Consider the following 18,893-nt stretch of genomic DNA (forward strand, 5'->3'; position numbering starts at 1 on the left):
TTGGAGTTCAGTGCACATCTTTACCAAGCATTACCAGTTGCCTCTTTACTCTAAATCCAGAGCAGGATTTGCCACTGCAGTTCTGAAGGGCCTCATAGCCAATCCTAATTCTTTATAGACCAGCCACCCAACCTTAGCTTTGGGATTCTACCCAAGTGTAATGACTGCAGCAGTGTAACACGATGAACATAGTACAGTTTTGTATCTACCATAAATGTAGATGTTCGAGTGTTCACACTGCTGCAGTCCAGGTTACCCTCCCTCCATCCCCTCTTAAATAGCTGGACTTCTCTATTCCTTTCTATACTATACAACCTCTGTGGTGTATTTGCTTGTGACTGAAGGTTTTGTTTTATTTTTATATAGAAATATGTATTGCCTACCTATTGGGGGCACCTGACATCTGAGGCAAGAAAAACTGAAGAAAGTGACGTCGGATGCATCTTGTATACCCCTGGCGCACTGAAGTCAGGGAAGAAGCGACAGCAACTGACGCCGGACCAAGATTTTGGAACTCTGGCCGACTATGGGACCGCCTGATGGCAGGATAACCCAAGTGTAATGACTGCAGCAGTGTGAGCACTCGAACATCTACATTTGTGGTAGGTACAAAACTGTACTTTCTCACCCTTAGGCCTGTCTCAGCTTCTTCTATCCACCTTTCCACTTCCCATGAAGGGGAAGAACAGGAGGTTTACTCATCTTCTGATGAGTCCATTACTTACTCATCTCAAATTGCCTCTACACTAAAATACTATTCCCCTGATGAGGAATACATAGAAGGGGACTGTGCACCAGAGGATATCACCTTTGGGGAGATCATCACAGTGATGAAAGAATACTTCAGAATTACTTCAGGTGGAATCTCCTTCCCCTTCAGCCATTCCACCAGTTATACCTGCCTACCTTGATGCATTGTCTTTAGCATAGAAAAACCCAGACTCACAAGCACCTGCTCCTGAGAGACCTGACCCTTTCTATAAAGTGCCGGATGAACAAATATTCTCTGGTAAAACCACCCCTGGCAGACCCAGCAGTGATTGCTGTATCCTCTGACAAGCAGTCAAGACGGATTCCCTCCTTATCTCTTTTGCCTACTGACAAAGACAGCAAGAACATGGACAGTATAGGAAAGAAGGTTTATACCTCTTCCATCCTAGCCTTCAGAACTATCAAACCCATAGGATAAAATGTGCTTTGGACCTAGTATCCCTAAGCTTCTGCCCTCCTGTCATCCATGCCTGAATGGCCTAGTAAAACAGAGGTAGCATCAAAACTTTCCGTGACTTCTCAAATGGCCAGACATTCCATTAGATGCAGTTATGATGCAGCAGAGGCCTCTGCAAGGTCCGCTGCTTCTGTATCAGTGCGACGCTGATACTCATGGCTACGTCTTCAACCCCTACCAGAGGACTTCAAGTCTAAAGTCATTGATGCCCCCCTAGACCACAACCTCCTGTTTGGTAAGCAGTCTGCAGACCTCTTTAAAATCCTTCAGGAGAAAAGTAAAGAGCTTCAAGACATTAAGCACCTGCTGGTGTCTCCCATTCCCAGATATTTCAGAAATTACACCGACTACCTTTGTCAGGAGGACCCCCTCCTCTGCTACTCCATCCTCTTCCAGGCATAAAAAAATGAGCCAGGAGGCATTCCACTTCCATACCAGCCACCTCTCAACCTACTCAGACAGCCTTTTCATGACAAAAATGGCCCCAACAACGCAGGACTGCCTTTCCCACTTCCCCTTGTCAGCCCACCTCTCCCAATGCTTCCCCTTTGGAGAATCATCAGCACAGACTGCTGGGTGCTGGCAATAGTACAAGAGGGATATTTCCTCTCTTGGAAGGAAAAGCCCCTTACAAGGGGGCATTCCATTCCCCCCAAAAAAACAACTACACTGTATTCCTACAGGATCTTCTGAGCCATGGAACGTATAGAACCTGTCCCTCCAGGACAAGAAGAAAAAGGCTTTTACTCAAGATTATTTGTTGTCCCCAAAAAAGATGGCCCCTAAAAGCCAATTCTGGATCTGTCGTTTCTAAACCTCTTCCTAAAAGTTCTGTCATTCAGAACGTTATCCCTACAAAACCCTTCTCCCACTATTGCCAGCCCAAGCCTTTATGGCCACACTCGATCTAAAGGATGCCTACCTCCATATCCCCATCAAACCCTCTCACAGAAAATACTTGAGTTTTACTGGGCCCTGTTCTCACTTTAAATTTACAGTCTTGCCCTTTGGTTTATCTACTGCACTCAGGATATTCACAAAATGCTTGGGCCCAACAATAGCCTTTTGCAGAATCAAAGGTGTTCAGATTTACTCGTAACTAGATGACATCTTCATTCTGGCAGAAAGGACACCCTACAAAACCACCTGCAGTTCACCATTTCCCTGCTACAAGGCTTGGGATTCACCCTCAACATCCCAAAATCATCTCTACCCCCTTAGCAGGAAAGTCTTTCTGGGTTGCAGGATCTGAACAGACCTGATGTGGGCATTCCTCCCACAGGACAACATTCTCTCCCTCTATACCCACTTCCAAGACCTGATGCATGTCCAGCAGATATCTGCAAGACAATTCCTATGGGTTCTGGGTCTAATAGCAGCCACCATCCCTATGCTGCTTTTGGCCAGGATGCATATGCGAAAACTGCAGTGATACTTGAAAAATGTGCGGTCGCAACACAAACGCCCTCTAGAGTTTCAAATTCCACTCTTGCCCTGCCTCAAAGCAGAACTAAGGTGGTGGATATAACAAAGCCATATGAACTTAGGCCTTCCACTTCAACCCCCCCACTCCAATTCAATACATGCATGGGACTACCATGAATGACTTCATGGTACAGGAGACCTGGCAACCTACCCTCCAAAAGAAACATATCAATGTAAGGGAAGTGACAGCAGTCCTTTTGGCCCTGAAAGCTTTTCTCACAATCCTGCAACCAGGCCCCCTTCAAGTCTTCAGATACCATACCACAGTCATGTGGTACCTCAACAAACAAGGAGGGACCAAGTCTTACCTCCTTAGCCAGATAAGAGTCCAAATCTGGAACCCTGCCTGCCGAAACAACTTATCCCTGTAAACAACAAAAATCCTTTCCCAGGACAACCAACAAGCAGATGCTCTCAGCAGATCATCCTCTGTACAACACGGCTGGATGCTGAACAGGAAAATTTTTCTAGACATCCACCGGTGGGGCACACCTCAGGTAGATTTGTTTGCCTCCCCACAGAACAGACAGTTGAAGAAATTCTGCACCAAGGATCACTCTCCACTTGCTTGGAGGGTGGGCACCTTTAGCATTTCATGGAAGGGGACAATTTCTGTATGCATTTCCACCCTTCCTTCTCATTCCAAAGTTCCTCCTGAACATCAGGAAGGACAAACCAAATATCTTGCTGGTGACTCCCTATTGGCCAGGGCAACACTGGTTCCCCCTACTACTTTCAATCGCCAGGGGCAATCACCACAAGCCATGGTGGACCTACTCACACAACGGAAGGGAACACTCACTCATCCTCACCTACAGATGTTATGTCTAACACTCTGGGTGATCAACTTTTAATTCCCCTCAGACACCACCATTCTGAGGACATGCTTTCAGTCCTGAGGGATGCCAGGAAACCTACTACAAGGAGATCCTACATGTCAAAATGGGAAAGATTCTCCAAGTGGTGCCTCCAGAGGCACAGGGGTCCCTTTCAAGTGGATACCCCTCTGTTCCTTACTTCTGTGTGTGAACTTCTCAAGGCTGGCCTTTCGTACTCCTCAGTGAAAGTCCATCTATCTGCAATCTCTGCCTCCTTACCCCTAGAACCCTCTACTAGCCAGGCTAGATGTTAAATTATTCCTGAAAGGGATCTTGCACATTAGACCACCAAGAAAGCCTGTCCCACCCCTTGGGACATAAACTTCATCTTAGAAAAACTCGCACTGCCTCCTTTCGAGCCAGCCAGATGTTCTTCGTGTTTCACTGTTGCAGTCATTACATTTGGGTTATCTGCCTGCAGGTAGGTCTCTGCCAACCTGAATACTAAATTCTTGGATTCCTGCGTCTGATGCGGTTTCTTCTTCCATGACGTCAGGTAGTCGGGGGTGTAAAACAGGCAGCCGACGCTATTTCATCAGGTTTTCTTGCTGCGCAGTGCCCGAAGCAGAAGCAGCTCGCAAGTGCCGGTCGGCCGACTCCTGAAATTTTTGTTAACGAGTTTCAGAACCGAAGTCTTCAAAAAAAGCTAAATACCCCACTGGGGATCCTTTTTCTTGCTCTTAACTGATGTCAGTAAAAGTTAACAATTGTATTACCTGTGGAAAGCAAATACCTCATAAACATTTTCATTCATACAGCATTCCTTGCTTAGGCCCAGACCATGACGTCCCTTGCTGTCTGTTTTGTGCCTTATTTAACCCCCGAACTATTCGTCATCTGTCTGTTTTTGCAGCAGATTATTTTGGTACTTGGTATAACTATCCAGAAATGGCTTCGGTAAGCCATCCGACTACCGATATTCCGAAACAATGTAAGGATAAAGACAGACCGCATAGGTCCAAAACTGCCAGTCCGCCGGTACTCAGTGAGGCTCTTTCGCAGTCCCTGATACCCACTACTTCAGATTCGCAGGCGTTTACTGAGACCCATTCTGAGTCCGGTATGCCACGTGATGCTTCTTCGACTATGGAACCCTGCGGATGTCTCTACCTTGGATGGGTCCGGAGCTGTTGTGCAGGCACCGGCTTCTGAGGGTGTATTCAGGCCTATAGACTTGCATTTTAAACAGACGCCATCTTCTTCATCGAGGCCTAAAGCTCGACCCACGCCTAGAAAACCGATGTCCAAACCACATGGTCAGGTCCATATGCCTAAAAAACAAATGTTTAGAATGGCTGAGGACCTTATTACTTTAATTAGGGGAAGCCAGCCTTCCCCCTTTAAGAGACCTAGAACTGATTTTCCCTCTGATTCTTCTGATCAGGATTCTGATATTTCTGTTTCTTCTGATTACCAAGATTTGCCGTTATCTACCTATGAGGATTCTGGTGCAGAAGATTCCATTCCCTGTGCTTCTCCTCCAGAAGATTTTTCTTTTGGTGAAACCTTGCACACTCTTAGGGCGCATTTCCGCTGGGAAAGCCAGGATTACTCTGATTCCAAAAAGAGGCTTAAGGAATTCTTACTCCTTCCTCAACACAGGCCTTTAGCTATCCCCCCTGTTCTGGATATTGTAGATGATGCTTTCTTGGAATCTTGCCTGTCCCCAGACACTTTACCTCCAGCTCCCAGGAAACCTGACAGGTGTTAGAGTACCTGACTCTCACAAGTTCCTTTTCAAGAATCCTACTGCGGATCCAGAGACCATTTCCCAAGGTCCAAAGGGCATTAAGGCTACAACTGCCAAAAATCCTATCCCTTCTGATAGAGATTTTAGAGCCTTGGACAGATGGAGTAAGAAGGTATACACTTCTGCTACTTTGGCCATTAGGGCTTTAAATTGCCAGTTTCATATGTTAAAGTATCAGCAACATATTATGGCACTGCTTAAATGGAAAATAATATTGATTCCTGACTGTGCTGAACACAAAGATTTACAGGATTTAATGCATTCTGCTGAACAAGTTGGTAAACATACTTTGCAATGTGGTTTTGATTCTTTAGAAGCATCTTGCAGGGCTGCTGTCACTGGTTCTGTACTTGGAAGGCATGCTTGGCTTAAGAATCAAAACTTGCCAGATCATGTTAAAGCTAAATTACTGGATGCTCCCTTAAACCAAGACCGCCTGTTAGGCAACAAAGTAGAAGTAGTCCTCAAAAGGATGGAGGAAAAAGCTAAATCTATGCAAACTGCTAAAGATTTCCTGCAGGTACAGCCACCCAGATTTAGTAGGCATTGACATTCAAAGAATTGGTCCTTTCCAGCCTCTTCCAGGGCTTCTCGGTCCATACCCAGGAACAGCAGACCACCCAGGTTACAGTCTCAGGCTACGCACAGGCCTAAGCAGTGGGGGGCTCCCACTTCCAAAGCAGGGAGTAGTTAGACACCCCCCTATGGAAAAATGGCACAATGACTTAACCTTAACCCTTTCAAGCCCTGCTCAGCTGCCTGCTCCCTTTGGAGGAAAGCTTGTCCTTCATGCAAAAACTGGGAACTCATTACCCAGGAAAAATGAGTTTTGAATATAGTTTCCCAAGGAGACAGATTCCATTTCTGCACACTACCAGCCCCAAATGGTTTGCCAGACCTACCCCCAAATCAGCGGGCAGAGGCTCAACAGCAGGTTTTCTCTCTCTTCTAAATATCAGGGCTATTCAGCCTGTCTCAGCAGAAGAAAAGGAACAAGGTTTTTATTCAACACTTTTCCTGGTACCCAGAAAACACAGCTCCTGCCATCCTATCCTGGACCTCTCTATTCTAAACACTTTTTTGGTAATCCCAAAATTCAAGATGCTAACACTTTAACAGCTGCTTCCGGTGCTAGGCAAAGATGCCTGGTTGGCAACCTTAGACTTAAAGGAAATTTACTTGCACATTCCAATAAGGGAATCTTGCAGGAAATACCTATGGTTCGGGGCAGGCTCCATGCACTATCAGTTCTCTGCACTTCCCTTTGGCTTATCTACTGCACCCAGGGTATTCACAAAGTGTCTAGCTCCAGCCATTGCATTTTGCAGGCAGAGAAATATTCATATGTTCGATTCTCTGCTGGAGTGCCTTCTGTGTGGAGTCTGCATGTCCTCCCCGCGGTAGAGTGGCTTTCGAAAGACATGCGTGAATGGGAGTGCCTTTGCTGAAGGTTAGGTATCGGGCTGGCAACTCTGCACCATAAAAATCTACTGCCAATCATTAGTAGACTGGAGTTCTGCTGTGGCGACTCCTAACCGGGAAAAGCCGAAAAGACAAAACAACAACCCATACTTGGACGATTGTCTGATTCAGGCAGAAAACCAGGAATTGCTATTAAAACATCTGGCATTCGTAAAGAAACTTCTAAACTCACTGGGGTACATCATAAACGAAAAGAAATTTCACCTAGTACCCTGCCAACAAATTGTATTCCTGGGAGCAAGCTTGAATACAACTTCCCAGATGGCTTTCCTCACTCCAGGGAATCAAGTTTATTTCACAACCTACTTCAAACTACTGGCCACAAAGACCCATCTATCTGCAAGGAAAATCCTGCAAGCCCTGGGGTTCATGGCCTCTTGTATTCTACTAATTCCATATGCAAGACTGCATATGAGGAAACTACAATGGTCCCTAAAATCCCTATGGTGTCAACATTCTCAGGACCTGGAATCAATGATTCCTATCATTCCTTGTATAAATAGAGTTCATTTGGTGGACAGAGGCCTGCTACCACAGCAAGGGGCTTCCTTTCACTCTACCCCCTGCCACCCAAATCCTAACAGACGCATCAGACTATGCATGGGGGGCTCACTTGGCAGGGCGGTGCATTCAAGGCAAATGGAACCCGAGACAGGTGCACCTGCATATCAACCAAAAAGAAATGTTAGCTGTACAGAATTCCCTGACAGCCTTCAAAGACCACATTCTTCCAGGACAGTTATCGGTAAAGACAGACAACACCACAGTTATGTGGTACATAAACAAGCAGGGGGGAACCCACTCGTACCCTCTCTGCAGACTAGCCATGGCTCTGTGGAACACAGCCTTGAGCTACCAAATGCACCTACTAGCTCAGTTCCTGCCAGGCAAGCTAAATTCACTTGCAGACGACCTAAGCAGAAATCTCATGGACCCACACGAGTAGAAACTGGAACCAAAAATATTCAGCCTCTTGAGAAACAAATGGGGTAATCCAGAGATAGACCTGTTTTCCTCCCCTCAGAACTACCAATTGGAAAAATTCTGCCCAAGGACTTCCCACAGTCAAGCTTGGTAAATAGATGCCCTGTCCTTTACCTGGGAAAGCCTCTCAGTTTATGCCTTCTCCCTCTGCCTCTCCTCTCGAAGGTTCTGCTAAAGGTCAAATAGGACAAACCAAGGACAATACTGATTGCACCAGACTGGCCACACCAGCACTGGTACCCCCTCTTGCGCAGTATGACACTGCTGGAACCATGGCACCTGCCTCAGACCCCTTCCCTGCTGTCCCAGCAGGAGGGCCAGATTCTGCACCCTCAGCTTCAAACCCTGAACCTTGCAACCTGGCTAATTCCTTGAACTCTCCTTAGCATCCCTCAGTAAGCAGGTGCTAGATGTCATTCTGGAGACAAGGAGGCCTAGTACTTGAAAATCCTATGCAGAAAAGTGGAAAATAATACTGTTCCTGGAGCCAGACTCAGGGGATGGGCACAGTGGTGCCCAGCTTACTGCATATTTTTCAGTACTTAACAGAAATGCTCCACTAGGGCATTTCCTTCTCATCAATTAAAATTCATGCCTCTGCCATTTCAGCACATTATAATACTGAACCACTCCTCTTCTCTCACCCCCTGCTAAAGCAATTCCTCAGAGGGGCCAAAAATGTAAGACCCCCCCCCCCCAAGAGAGCCCCTACTCCAGCCCGGGACCTTAACTTTGTATTGGAAAAGCTCACTCTCCCTCCTTTTGAGCCAGCTGCAACTGGAGAGTTGAAATTCCTTTCTTGGAAAACAGCCTTCTTTCTAGCCATCACTTCATCAAGAAGAGTGTCTGAATTACAGGCCGTCATGGCAGTGGAGCCCTTCATCATCTTCCATGCAGACAGGGTGTCCCTCAGGACCAGTCCTTCCTTTATTTCCAAGATGGTGTCTAGTGTGGCCCTTAATCAGTCCATTCATTTGCCTACTTTTTTTTCCCAAATACACAAAACAAAGGAAAATGAATACTGCACTCTTTGGACGTGTACAGACAACTTAGATTTTAGTTGGACAGGACTAATGTTCTGAGAAAATTTGAACAGCTGCTAGTTGGCTTTGCTGCAGGGGCAGAAGGGAAGGCCATCTCAAAGCAAACCATTTCTAAGTGGATAGCCCATTGCATTCATTTCTGCTATAAGCACCATGGAAAACCTACCCCACAAGGGATAAGATCACATTCCCCAAAAAAGATCATCTACCTCTACAGCCTTTCTCAGAGGTGTCCCTACCAGGGAGATCCTAGAAGCTGCTACCTGGAGCTCTGTACATAACCATCACCAAGCATTACCACATGCCTATTTTTTTCTAAATTCAGAGCTGGTTTTGCTACTGCAGTCTTGCAGGGCTTAATAGCTGGTCCTAATGCTCTCTGACTTCCTCCTCCCTTCCTTAGCTTTGGGAATCAACCCAAATGTAATGACTGCAACAGTGAAACATGAAGAACATAGTATACTTGTGTAAACTTACCATAAATGTAGATGTTAAAGTGTATTAACTGTTGCAGTCCTGGTTACCCTCCCTCCAGCCCCCTGACTTCTCTTGGCTCTACCTTTCCTTCTTGTTTGGTGTATTTAAGCTTTCTGGTGTATTTGTGTTTTGATGGGGGTGCAACATAACATATAATTGCTTCCCATTATGGGGGCACCTGACATCTGTGGCAAGAAAAACTGATGTAATGGCATCAGCTGCATGTTTTATACCCCCTGACGACCTGACATCATAGAAGAAGAGGCGGCATCCGACGCATGAATCCATGACTCTGGTATTCAGGCCATCTGAGGCAGATAACCCAAATGTAATGACTGCAACAGTGAATACACTCTAACATCTACATTTATGGTAAGTGTACACAACTGTACTTTCTGCAACACTCCAAAAGTGCACATGGAAGACTGTTCTGCTGGTGGCCCTTACAACGGCTAGAAGGGTGTCAGAGTTACAAGCTCTCATGGCCTGCCCCCACCCTACACTATCTTCCACAAGGACAGGGTGACCCTGTGCACCAACCCTTCTTTCATGCCAAAGGTGGTCAATGAATTGTCCTTAAACCAGTCCTTTCACCTGCCCACCTTCTTCCCCTCTCCCACTAATGATGGTGAGAGGATACTCCATTCCCTGGACGTTCACAGACAATTTAAGGTCTTGTTTAGACAAGACTACGTCCATCAGAAACCCCCACCAACTATTTGTATCCTTCCACTCCAGGGCCCTGGGCAAGGCAGTCTCCAAACAAGCCATCTTCTGCTGGATCAGAAAAAACTGTCTGGTTCTGCTACTCCCTCCATGGCAAGGACCTACTTCAGGGGGCAAGAGCTCACTCTATCAGGGCCGTGAGATCCTCCAAAGCCTTTCTCAAAGGCCTGGACACAGCCTTCTGGTCCATTATATATACCTTTACCAGACACTACAAATTGGACCATGTCTCCAGAGCCAGGGCAGGGTTTGCTAGGGCTATCCTGCAGGGCTTTCTGGAATCTGCTACCTCTACCTCCACCCTTCCTAAGCTGTGGCACTCTCCCACACTAAGAGTACTGCAACATAGGAATAGAAGGATATAGAATAGCTGTGTAAAATCTTACCATAACCATAGATGTCCTTCTCTTCCATGTTGCAGTATTCCTTCCCTCCCACCTGTCCCCCTTCATTCCTATTGACCTGTCTAAAGGGCACCCTAGAGCACAACCTAGACTACAGTCAGACTAACCAGCAAATGGCACTTCACACTTCTTGTGGACATCATTTGGCTCTTTCTACTCAACTTTCTGACTGGGCAATTAAGTTCTGAGGTATGTGCATGCAGACATCACTTTTAACGTCCCTGGTTTATGGCCATACATGTGATGTCCCACGCAACTGCAGCAACCAGGCTTAAGCTTTTGTATAGGAGCAGACGTTTCAGTCACTTGAGGTGGAAAATCCCGCACTAAGAATGCTGCAACATTGAAGAGAAAGGACATCTGTGGTTATGGCAAGATTTTACACAACTATTATATCATTGTACATCAACAAATGCTTTAATTGCATGTGTTATGTGCTAGAGTAAGTGTCTTGTAACCCATGCGCTGGCCAGTTTTGTCGTCCCTTTCCTTAGTGTATGCAGTTTTAAAGTTCTCTCTAAAAGGCACACACAATGTATTCCATTGTAAAACCATTAAACAAGATGCTCTTGAAGACTAATTGTGGTGAGTGCGTTTTGTAATTTAGTTTGAAGTAAACTACAGACGTTTATTGGCTTAGTAGACTTTTTAATCACTTGTGAAGTTTTCATTCTCTTCTTAACAAATGTCACGTTAAGAATAACATAAAAGCTTGTGTTTGTGTATTTTATTACTGTATTCTTCCCTTATCAGACCTAATATTGAATATGGGGGGCCCCCTTTGGTATTTATAAATTGAAGTCCACTCGAACGACTCCAAAAACACCTTAACAAGAAAATGAAAGGCCTTGAATCTTTCAACTTCCCTGATGGATTAGCAAAGCTGTTCTTATAATCAATAGCATTCAGGCTGCTCCAAGATGACTTGTGCTTTGCTTTTCGAGACATGAAAGATCCATTCCTAGTGATCTCCTTTTTATTTTTATTTTAACAAAGCAAGCTGCTCTACAAGCACACTTACAGATCTATATCTGCTGCAACAGATAACAAGAGGCACTGGAGAAAGATGTTCTGAACACAACTTATTACCAGCCTTTGTAACAAAGTACCACTACAGGTCAAACAAGGTGCTAGTTTGATTGTCTTTAATGCCAGTCTGGATTAGATGGACAGACCAAATTTACACTAGGACTGTCCTGCACAGCCCTACTCAGTTTGAGAGATGAGCACTAAGTACTTGTAATGAGAGGCAAAAGCTTTTGTGTGTGCCTACTTTAAGGTTTATTTGGTTAGGCATTTTATGATCCTTGTGATTGCCTGCTTCATAATATTCTTGTGTGCTGCTTTTCATGGCCTGAACTGTGAAATTTAATAGTTACATCCCTAAATGTTAAATTCTTAAGTAACTTCATTTTCCTTTGCTGAGCTGTTAAGAGCAAAAATGGTTGTTGTAGAAAAGGTACTTGATTATTAAAACTTGTTTCTGGTTTGCCGGATGATTTTTTTTGTTTTTTTGTATTAAGATTTTCAAGATATGCCGTGAAGGTGAATATCAGCGGTATAGACCATTTAAAGAGCTTCACAACCGCATGTTGCTGTGGCATGGTTCCCGAGCTACAAATTATGCTGGTATCCTGTCACAAGGTCTTCGAATTGCTCCTCCTGAAGCTCCTGTGGTAAGTTCTTTATATTTTTAGTCTGTCACATTTTAACATTTGTGTCAAGTAGTATACTGTGTCTGTGGCTTGAAGGCAAAATATCTTATAAAATCATTATCAGAGGCTGCGCCACTGGTAACATCCACCATGCAGTGCATCTGTAGCTTCAAAAGAGAAAATAGAGCAAGTGCTTAAGCATGTGCAGCAGCTAGATGTCCTACTGTGTTGTCACTGTTACAGCATTCATAACCTAAGGGATCTCCTTCCTAGGATAGCCCACCGTCTGGCCAGTATACTAAAGCCTTTAGTACATAAAGGCATCTTATGTCACATGTATACTCCCTCACAAGGCGTAGGGCATAAAGGTGACATATGGACACACACTCAGAAGTTCCTTGCCACCAGCCTGAATGCTATTTTAGAGCACTGGTCTGAATGCCCTTCCGCTGTGCTGGTTTACCATCCGCATTTTTATTACTTTATTGCCTTTTCCTATTTTGAATACCATGATTTGTTTTCTTTACCTTGTGTTTTACTTGTATTCTGCTTTTAAGTGCATATTAAAACTTGAAGAGACCATAGCTCTGTCTCTTGTGAGTGAGGCAGAAATCTTTTTCCCCACCCTCCCACCTGGTTACTGTTGTGTTCTTAAACACCACTGTCTTTCTAGTTGCTTGCCCCTTATTTTAATTTCACCATATATCTCATTTCCTCTCTGCTTTTACTGGCTTGTGTGAGTAAGCGCAAAATTATCATTTTGTGAAATCACTCTGTCAACTATTTAAATTTATTGGCCACCCTACTGTATTCCATAGTACCAGAATACAAACGTGACCACCCCCTTTCAATCTATCTTGCTGTTTTAAATATAGTGACTCGCCACTAAGACTTAACTTTTTAGACAGGTAAAACTTAAGTTACCTACTTTAACATCGAACTCCTCTAGTGCACACTGCAGTGTTTAGGATAAACCATTTTTTTTCATCTTACCTTTAAGCATCCCTGTGACTAGCACTTGCTCTAAAACCTGATGGAAAGCACTAGGAAGCCTTAAACCGATAAAAGCACTCAACTCTCCTTGTTAATAAGGAGAAATTAATTGTAGGCACTAAACAGCCTATAATTGCAAAGTACCTTGCTAAGGTAAGGGAAAACAGCTCTTGTACTTTACAAAAAAAAAAAAAGCACCAAAGCAGGCATGTCCAAGGATCAGCTTCCAGTGATTTCTCCTGTCCACCTGGTGAATCTGGCTATACTGGGGCAATGCAGCAATTGCCTCATGTACACAGACAACACTTCCTACCACCCAACACTACAACCTGCGAGAGAGGCACTTGCATAGCCAAACTGGAAGCAAAGCTCTCTCCACCCAAGATTGTGCTAGACAGTCAAGCGGAGAAGTTTAACACACTGCTCAAGCAACACACAGCCCTTCTAAACCCACACCACCAACACCCTCACATAGCAACACTAAACCCTCATATGCGGAGGCCCTTAACAGTAACCTATCCAAGCAACAAGTACCTCCGAAGCTGAAATACAACGAAAGTGTCACATACTTCATAACACCAGTGTGCCACCCAACAGCAGCTCCTAAGGCACAACATACCCAACACTTTAGTCATAGATGACTCTATAGTCAGGCACACTGATGTCCTACTCACCAGGCTGAACAAGGAGAAAATTACAGTCAGCTGCCTGTCGGATATCAGGATCCACCACATAACGCATGCACTGAAGTCACTCCACAGCAAGTACAAATATGACTCTGCTATTGTCCATGTTGGATTGAGTGACTTGAGATGTACATCCCTGGACTACATGAAAAGAGACTTGGAAGAGCTCTCGGATCATGTGGCCCAGGCAGTTATGACCCTAGCCCTGAGTAGCATCCTGCCTTCGCCCAGAATGATACCACAGTATAAGGCCAAAATGATTGACTTCAACAATTGGCTAAGCTTCTGGTGTCATTCAAAGGGGATCCAGTATCTGTCTGCCTGGGACGACATGATCGACAGCCCATGATGCTTTGCCAGGGATGGTCTGTACCTGTCGCCCCTGGGATTCAGGTTACTGGCTAAGGCTCTTGCCACCCCTATAGTGCCTTTTTTACACAAAGTTCAAAGGACAAAACCACCACCGTAATGGGTAACAAGCATGCAAAATCTGAAGGTAATGCTGCTCAAAGCTAGAAGTCTAAACCTCAAAATGCACTTTCTCGCGGCACTCCTAAAATGGAGAACATCGTTATCTGTGCAGTAACTAAGACCTGGTTCAAGGCTCCAGAGAGCACCCCTGCAATACCAGGCTACAACTCTTACCACACTGTTTGGCTACCAAACCAGGACAGAAACTCTAAAGGTGGAGGAGTGTCCATATTTACCAAGGATATTCACACCACCAGGCTAGTTGCCCAACACAATGCGTCTGAAATACTCCAGGTGCAACGTAACACTAGGTAAAAGTGCAATCCAAATTGTCGATTGCTACAGATCCCCCACCATGCCCCAAGACTCTCACTACACCTTTCTAAACATACTGGAAAATATTAAGATACAACTAAACACCCTAATACTGGGTGATTTTAACTACCCTGCCATTAACTGGGAAAACTATTCGGGTACCACCAACTTTGCCCAACGGTTCTTGGAACTCATAAATTCCAGTGCCCCAGATCAACTAATCCATAGTCCCACCAGGGGCTCCAATGTCCTAGACCTGGTCATTACCAGCCTGGGAAATCGATGCTCCACACCTATGGTCACCCCCCACCATTGGTCAGATCTAACCATAAACTAATCACCCTTGATATCCACATCCCTTCCCCCACCCCAGTAAGGAAACCTCTGTGTAAAAAAAAAAAAAAAAAAAATTCTCCAAAGCCAACTTCATGCTACTCAGATAAGAAGCGACAAATGTCTTGACACCCATGCAGACTGGAACTGAAAGTTCAACTGCTGAATGCTACACTAAGGCACTGTACGAGCACATCCACTAGTGCATGAATTGTGCCATCTCAAATAGAACCAAGACGCTGTCCTCCAAAAAAAGGAAGCCAATCTGGTGGTCCCCTGCCATAAACAAACTTTACAACAAAAGGAAGAAAATGTTGCAGAAAAGAGGAAAAGCCCAGGATGCAAAAAACTCCCTTACCAGCCTCAGTAAGAAGCTGAGATCCCTCCTAAAATCCTCCAAAGCTAGTTATGAAACTAAAATTGCCAACGATTCCAAAGACAACCACAAGGCATTCTATAGCTACGTCAAGAATCTAAATGGCAATGCTCAGATCTGCTCTGAGCTACAACAGAATGGCATTAAATATATTGATCCCAAGGATATTGCCAATATCCTGGCAGATCGATTCAGTGCCAACTTCATTCCCCTCTCATCTTCTAAAGGGCCCATCTCAATACCGAAAGATTACCAAATTCCGGTAATAACACTCTACAAAGCTAAGAATACAGCATCCATGGGGACCAGACGACATTCCGGGCTGTGTTACTACATGAACTACAAAATGAGCTGGCACCTCACCTAAGTGTCATGTTTAATCATAGCTTCACCTCAGGCTTCATCCCCACTGAGTGGCGCACAGCTACAAGTATCCCACTCCACAAGGGGGGGTCCACCTTGGATCCAGGGAACTACTGCCCCCATCAGTCTGACGGGCCTGAACTGCAAGGCCATGGAACTTGTAAACAAAGACATTGGCAACCTTCAAACACTGGACCCCTCCCAGTTTAGGTTAGTGAAGGGCCAGTCTTGTCTCCTGGACCTGATTGACTTCAAGTCAATCGCCAGAGCTGTGGGCAAGGGTAAGGCAGTCCACACAGCCTTATCTGGACCTCGCCAAGGCCATTGACACCATCCCCCACTCCGGAATCATAGATAAACTTACTAAGCTGGGCATTAATCCCCATGTCACTCAATGGGTTGCCAACTGGTTTACTGACAGAACCCACAGTGTAAGAGTAGCCGACTCCAAATCCATCTCCAGACAAGTGGAGTACCTCAGGGTTCAGTCCTGGGACCGCTTTTGTTTGCTATCTACTTCTCTGAAGTACATGCCAACACTAAGAGACTCTGGCTAACAAAGTTCGCAGATGACTGCAAACTGGAAGCCATTATTGAATCCCCAAATGATGTGGATAGTCTACAAGAGGACCTTAAAGAAACAGATGCTTGGTGCCAGAGCCATGGACTTAAGCTCAATGCCAAGAAATGTATAGTTATCCCCTTTGGGAAAAAACATGTACCCGTGAATTACCACATAGGTGGCAGTACACTAAACATCAAAAGTGTGATAAGAGACTTCAGGACACAGGTGGACAGTGTTCTTACCTTCGATAACCACATCACCACAACAGTCAGGAAATGCTTCTATGTGGCACACCTCATCACGAAGGGCTTTTCATCCAGAAAAAAAGGAGATCATTGTCCCACTGTACTCATCCCTCATTAGACCCATTATAGAATACAACACCCCGTTTGGTAGGTACCTCTCAAGACATCTGCAACAACTGGAAAGCGCGCAGAAATACCTCACTAAAAGAATCACAGAGCTAAAGCAGATGCCCTATGCTGACAATCTAAAAAAAATTCCAGCTATACTCTGTCGCATATCGTCTACTCAGAGGGGATCTCTGCTTAACATACAAGGCCATGTCAAACCCAGAGCTGCTGGACATGCTACACTTAAATAAATCCCAATCACTCAGAGCCACACGCTCCAGGGATCTAAACCTTGTCATCACAGTGAACAAAACATGCTGGAGGGATAGGTTGCTGACCCAGAGACTCCCCAGACTCTGGAGTAGACTGCCCATACATGTCAAGCAGAGCGCCTCCTTGGCCCTCTTCAAAAGGAACCTTGACGATTGGATAGGAGAGAGGAAATTCTCCCCGGGGATCATGTCTAGACAGGGGTGCAGGGAAGTAAATATTGTGCGAAGAAATAGCCAGGGAATTGTTATGGCTAGGCTTGTATAGGCTCTAGGGCCGATAGCCTAGTACCCACCTATGAACCTATAAGTGCCCTGTTGAGGTTTCCTATCTTTCTTTTTTCTTTAGTACTGTTGGATTCATGTCATCCAAAAAGGAAAAATTTCAGTGTGGGAGGCAGATTCACCATAAACACATTCACAACAACTGTCTTTTCTGTTTGGGTGCTTCCCATGATCATGCACAGTGTTCTGTCTGCCAGGCTTTTGTCCATAAGACCCTCCATAGTTGGCTGCCCTCGCTATCTGTTCACCTTGAAAATTAACGTCTTAAGCTGTTGGATTAAGGTACCATGGCGGAATCTTTCCGTCCTGAGGGTCAGCCGCCTGCCAAGAAAAAGGCTGAAAAACTTAGGTGTGATACAGTTGCTGTCCAGCCTCCCTCGGACGTCTCTCTCGAGGCTATCGAAAGCCCAGAGGATCATCCAGTGGTTGCCTCGGAATCCTCTATCCTGACTGAGCATGGATTCAACTTCTTACATGTCCTCTGTGGCTTTACAGATGTCTGCTCATCATGTTGAGGGGGAACCTTGGCTGATTATATCCAAAGTACCAAGAGGGATTCCACAGATGTTAGAAAGGAGATTCATATGATACTTATTGAATGTCAGCAAGGGTCTGACCTTCTGTGGGTGTTTCGTGCAGACGTCCCACAGAAAATCAAATATATTTCCCCTGTAGTGAAGGATCATAGCTTAGTACTAGGCTAACTTTCCTTGTGGGCCATTTTAAGCCTAGCCAGTTATCCCATTTGGCACCTTGTGCCTTTAAGGTTTACACCTTGACCATTATGCCATCCTTCAACTGCTATCATCGCCAAATACCCATGTTCATTTTGGTGACATTAGCCAGCACATCCTCACCTAGAGCCATAGTTTTACACAGTTGAGTGGCTAGCCCTGCCAGGGTTCACAGTCTGTGATGCATTTTCTATTCTTTGAAGATACTGCACACCATAGTAGATGCCCAAAGCAGTTGATCTGTACAACTCTTTCTCTTAAAGGGCATCACCTAGAATCTGTGTTGCTCCCTACAGCTTCATTCCTTGAAGAGTTTCAGATGGACACAGAGCATGTTTTTCGGAGGTGGTAGAAATCCCAGAGAGAGAGAGAGACCATGAAAATTCCAAACAGACATTGATCGGATGATAGAATTGAACCTTGTGCCTTGTGCATGGGGAAAGAAATACCTTAACCATTAGGCTAACTGGTGTCCCTAATGTGAATGGCAGGATTTTGCTCAGAGGTTATTCAGTGCTTTAATGGCTTTAAAGCCCCTTCGGGGTGGGTCTGTGCCTGCCTCCTCCCTGGCTTTCCACTTCTATTAAAATACCTGCTTCAGAGAAGGATCTGGATTACTCTCCTCAAACTCCTTTCCCCTTGGACTGTTTTAAGTAGGATTGTTCTCAAGTCTCTGACATTGAGAAAGCGGTATTATGAACTGCTCCAGATGGAGTCTCCTAAGCTACCGGCTGTTCCCCTGATGTTCATCGTGTTACCCTGCTGCAGTCATCACACTTGGGTTATCCTGCCGTCAGGCGGTCCCGCAGTCGGCCAGAGTTCCAAAGTCTTGGTCCGGCGTCGGTTGCTGTCACTTCCTCCATGACGTCAGTGCGCCAGGGGTATACAAGAGGCATCCGACGCCATTTTCTTCAGTCTTTCTTGCCGCACGGTGCCCGAAGCAGAAGCAGTTCGCAAGTGCCGGTCGACCGACACCTGAGATTTTCAAATCGAATTTCAGTCCAAAGTCTTCAATAAAGCTAAGTACCCCATTGGGGA

The 18,893-nt window shown here is 45.2% G+C and overlaps 1 protein-coding gene across 1 annotated transcript in view; it reads left to right on the plus strand.

Annotated features, from left to right (window-relative positions):
• PARP1 (poly(ADP-ribose) polymerase 1) overlaps nucleotides 1-18,893 on the plus strand; it is a 2,301,307-nt gene that overhangs the window by 1,795,371 nt on the left and 487,043 nt on the right. Inside the window, exon 22 of the mRNA XM_044060208.1 lies at nucleotides 11,981-12,133. Within this exon, the coding sequence (XP_043916143.1) occupies nucleotides 11,981-12,133 (153 nt within the window). The remainder of the gene's footprint in view (nucleotides 1-11,980; nucleotides 12,134-18,893) is intronic.

This window comes from Protopterus annectens, chromosome 1.part2 (genome assembly GCF_019279795.1).
Source record: "Protopterus annectens isolate FY-2018-M chromosome 1.part2, PAN1.0, whole genome shotgun sequence".
Taxonomy (NCBI): Eukaryota; Metazoa; Chordata; order Ceratodontiformes; family Protopteridae; genus Protopterus; species Protopterus annectens.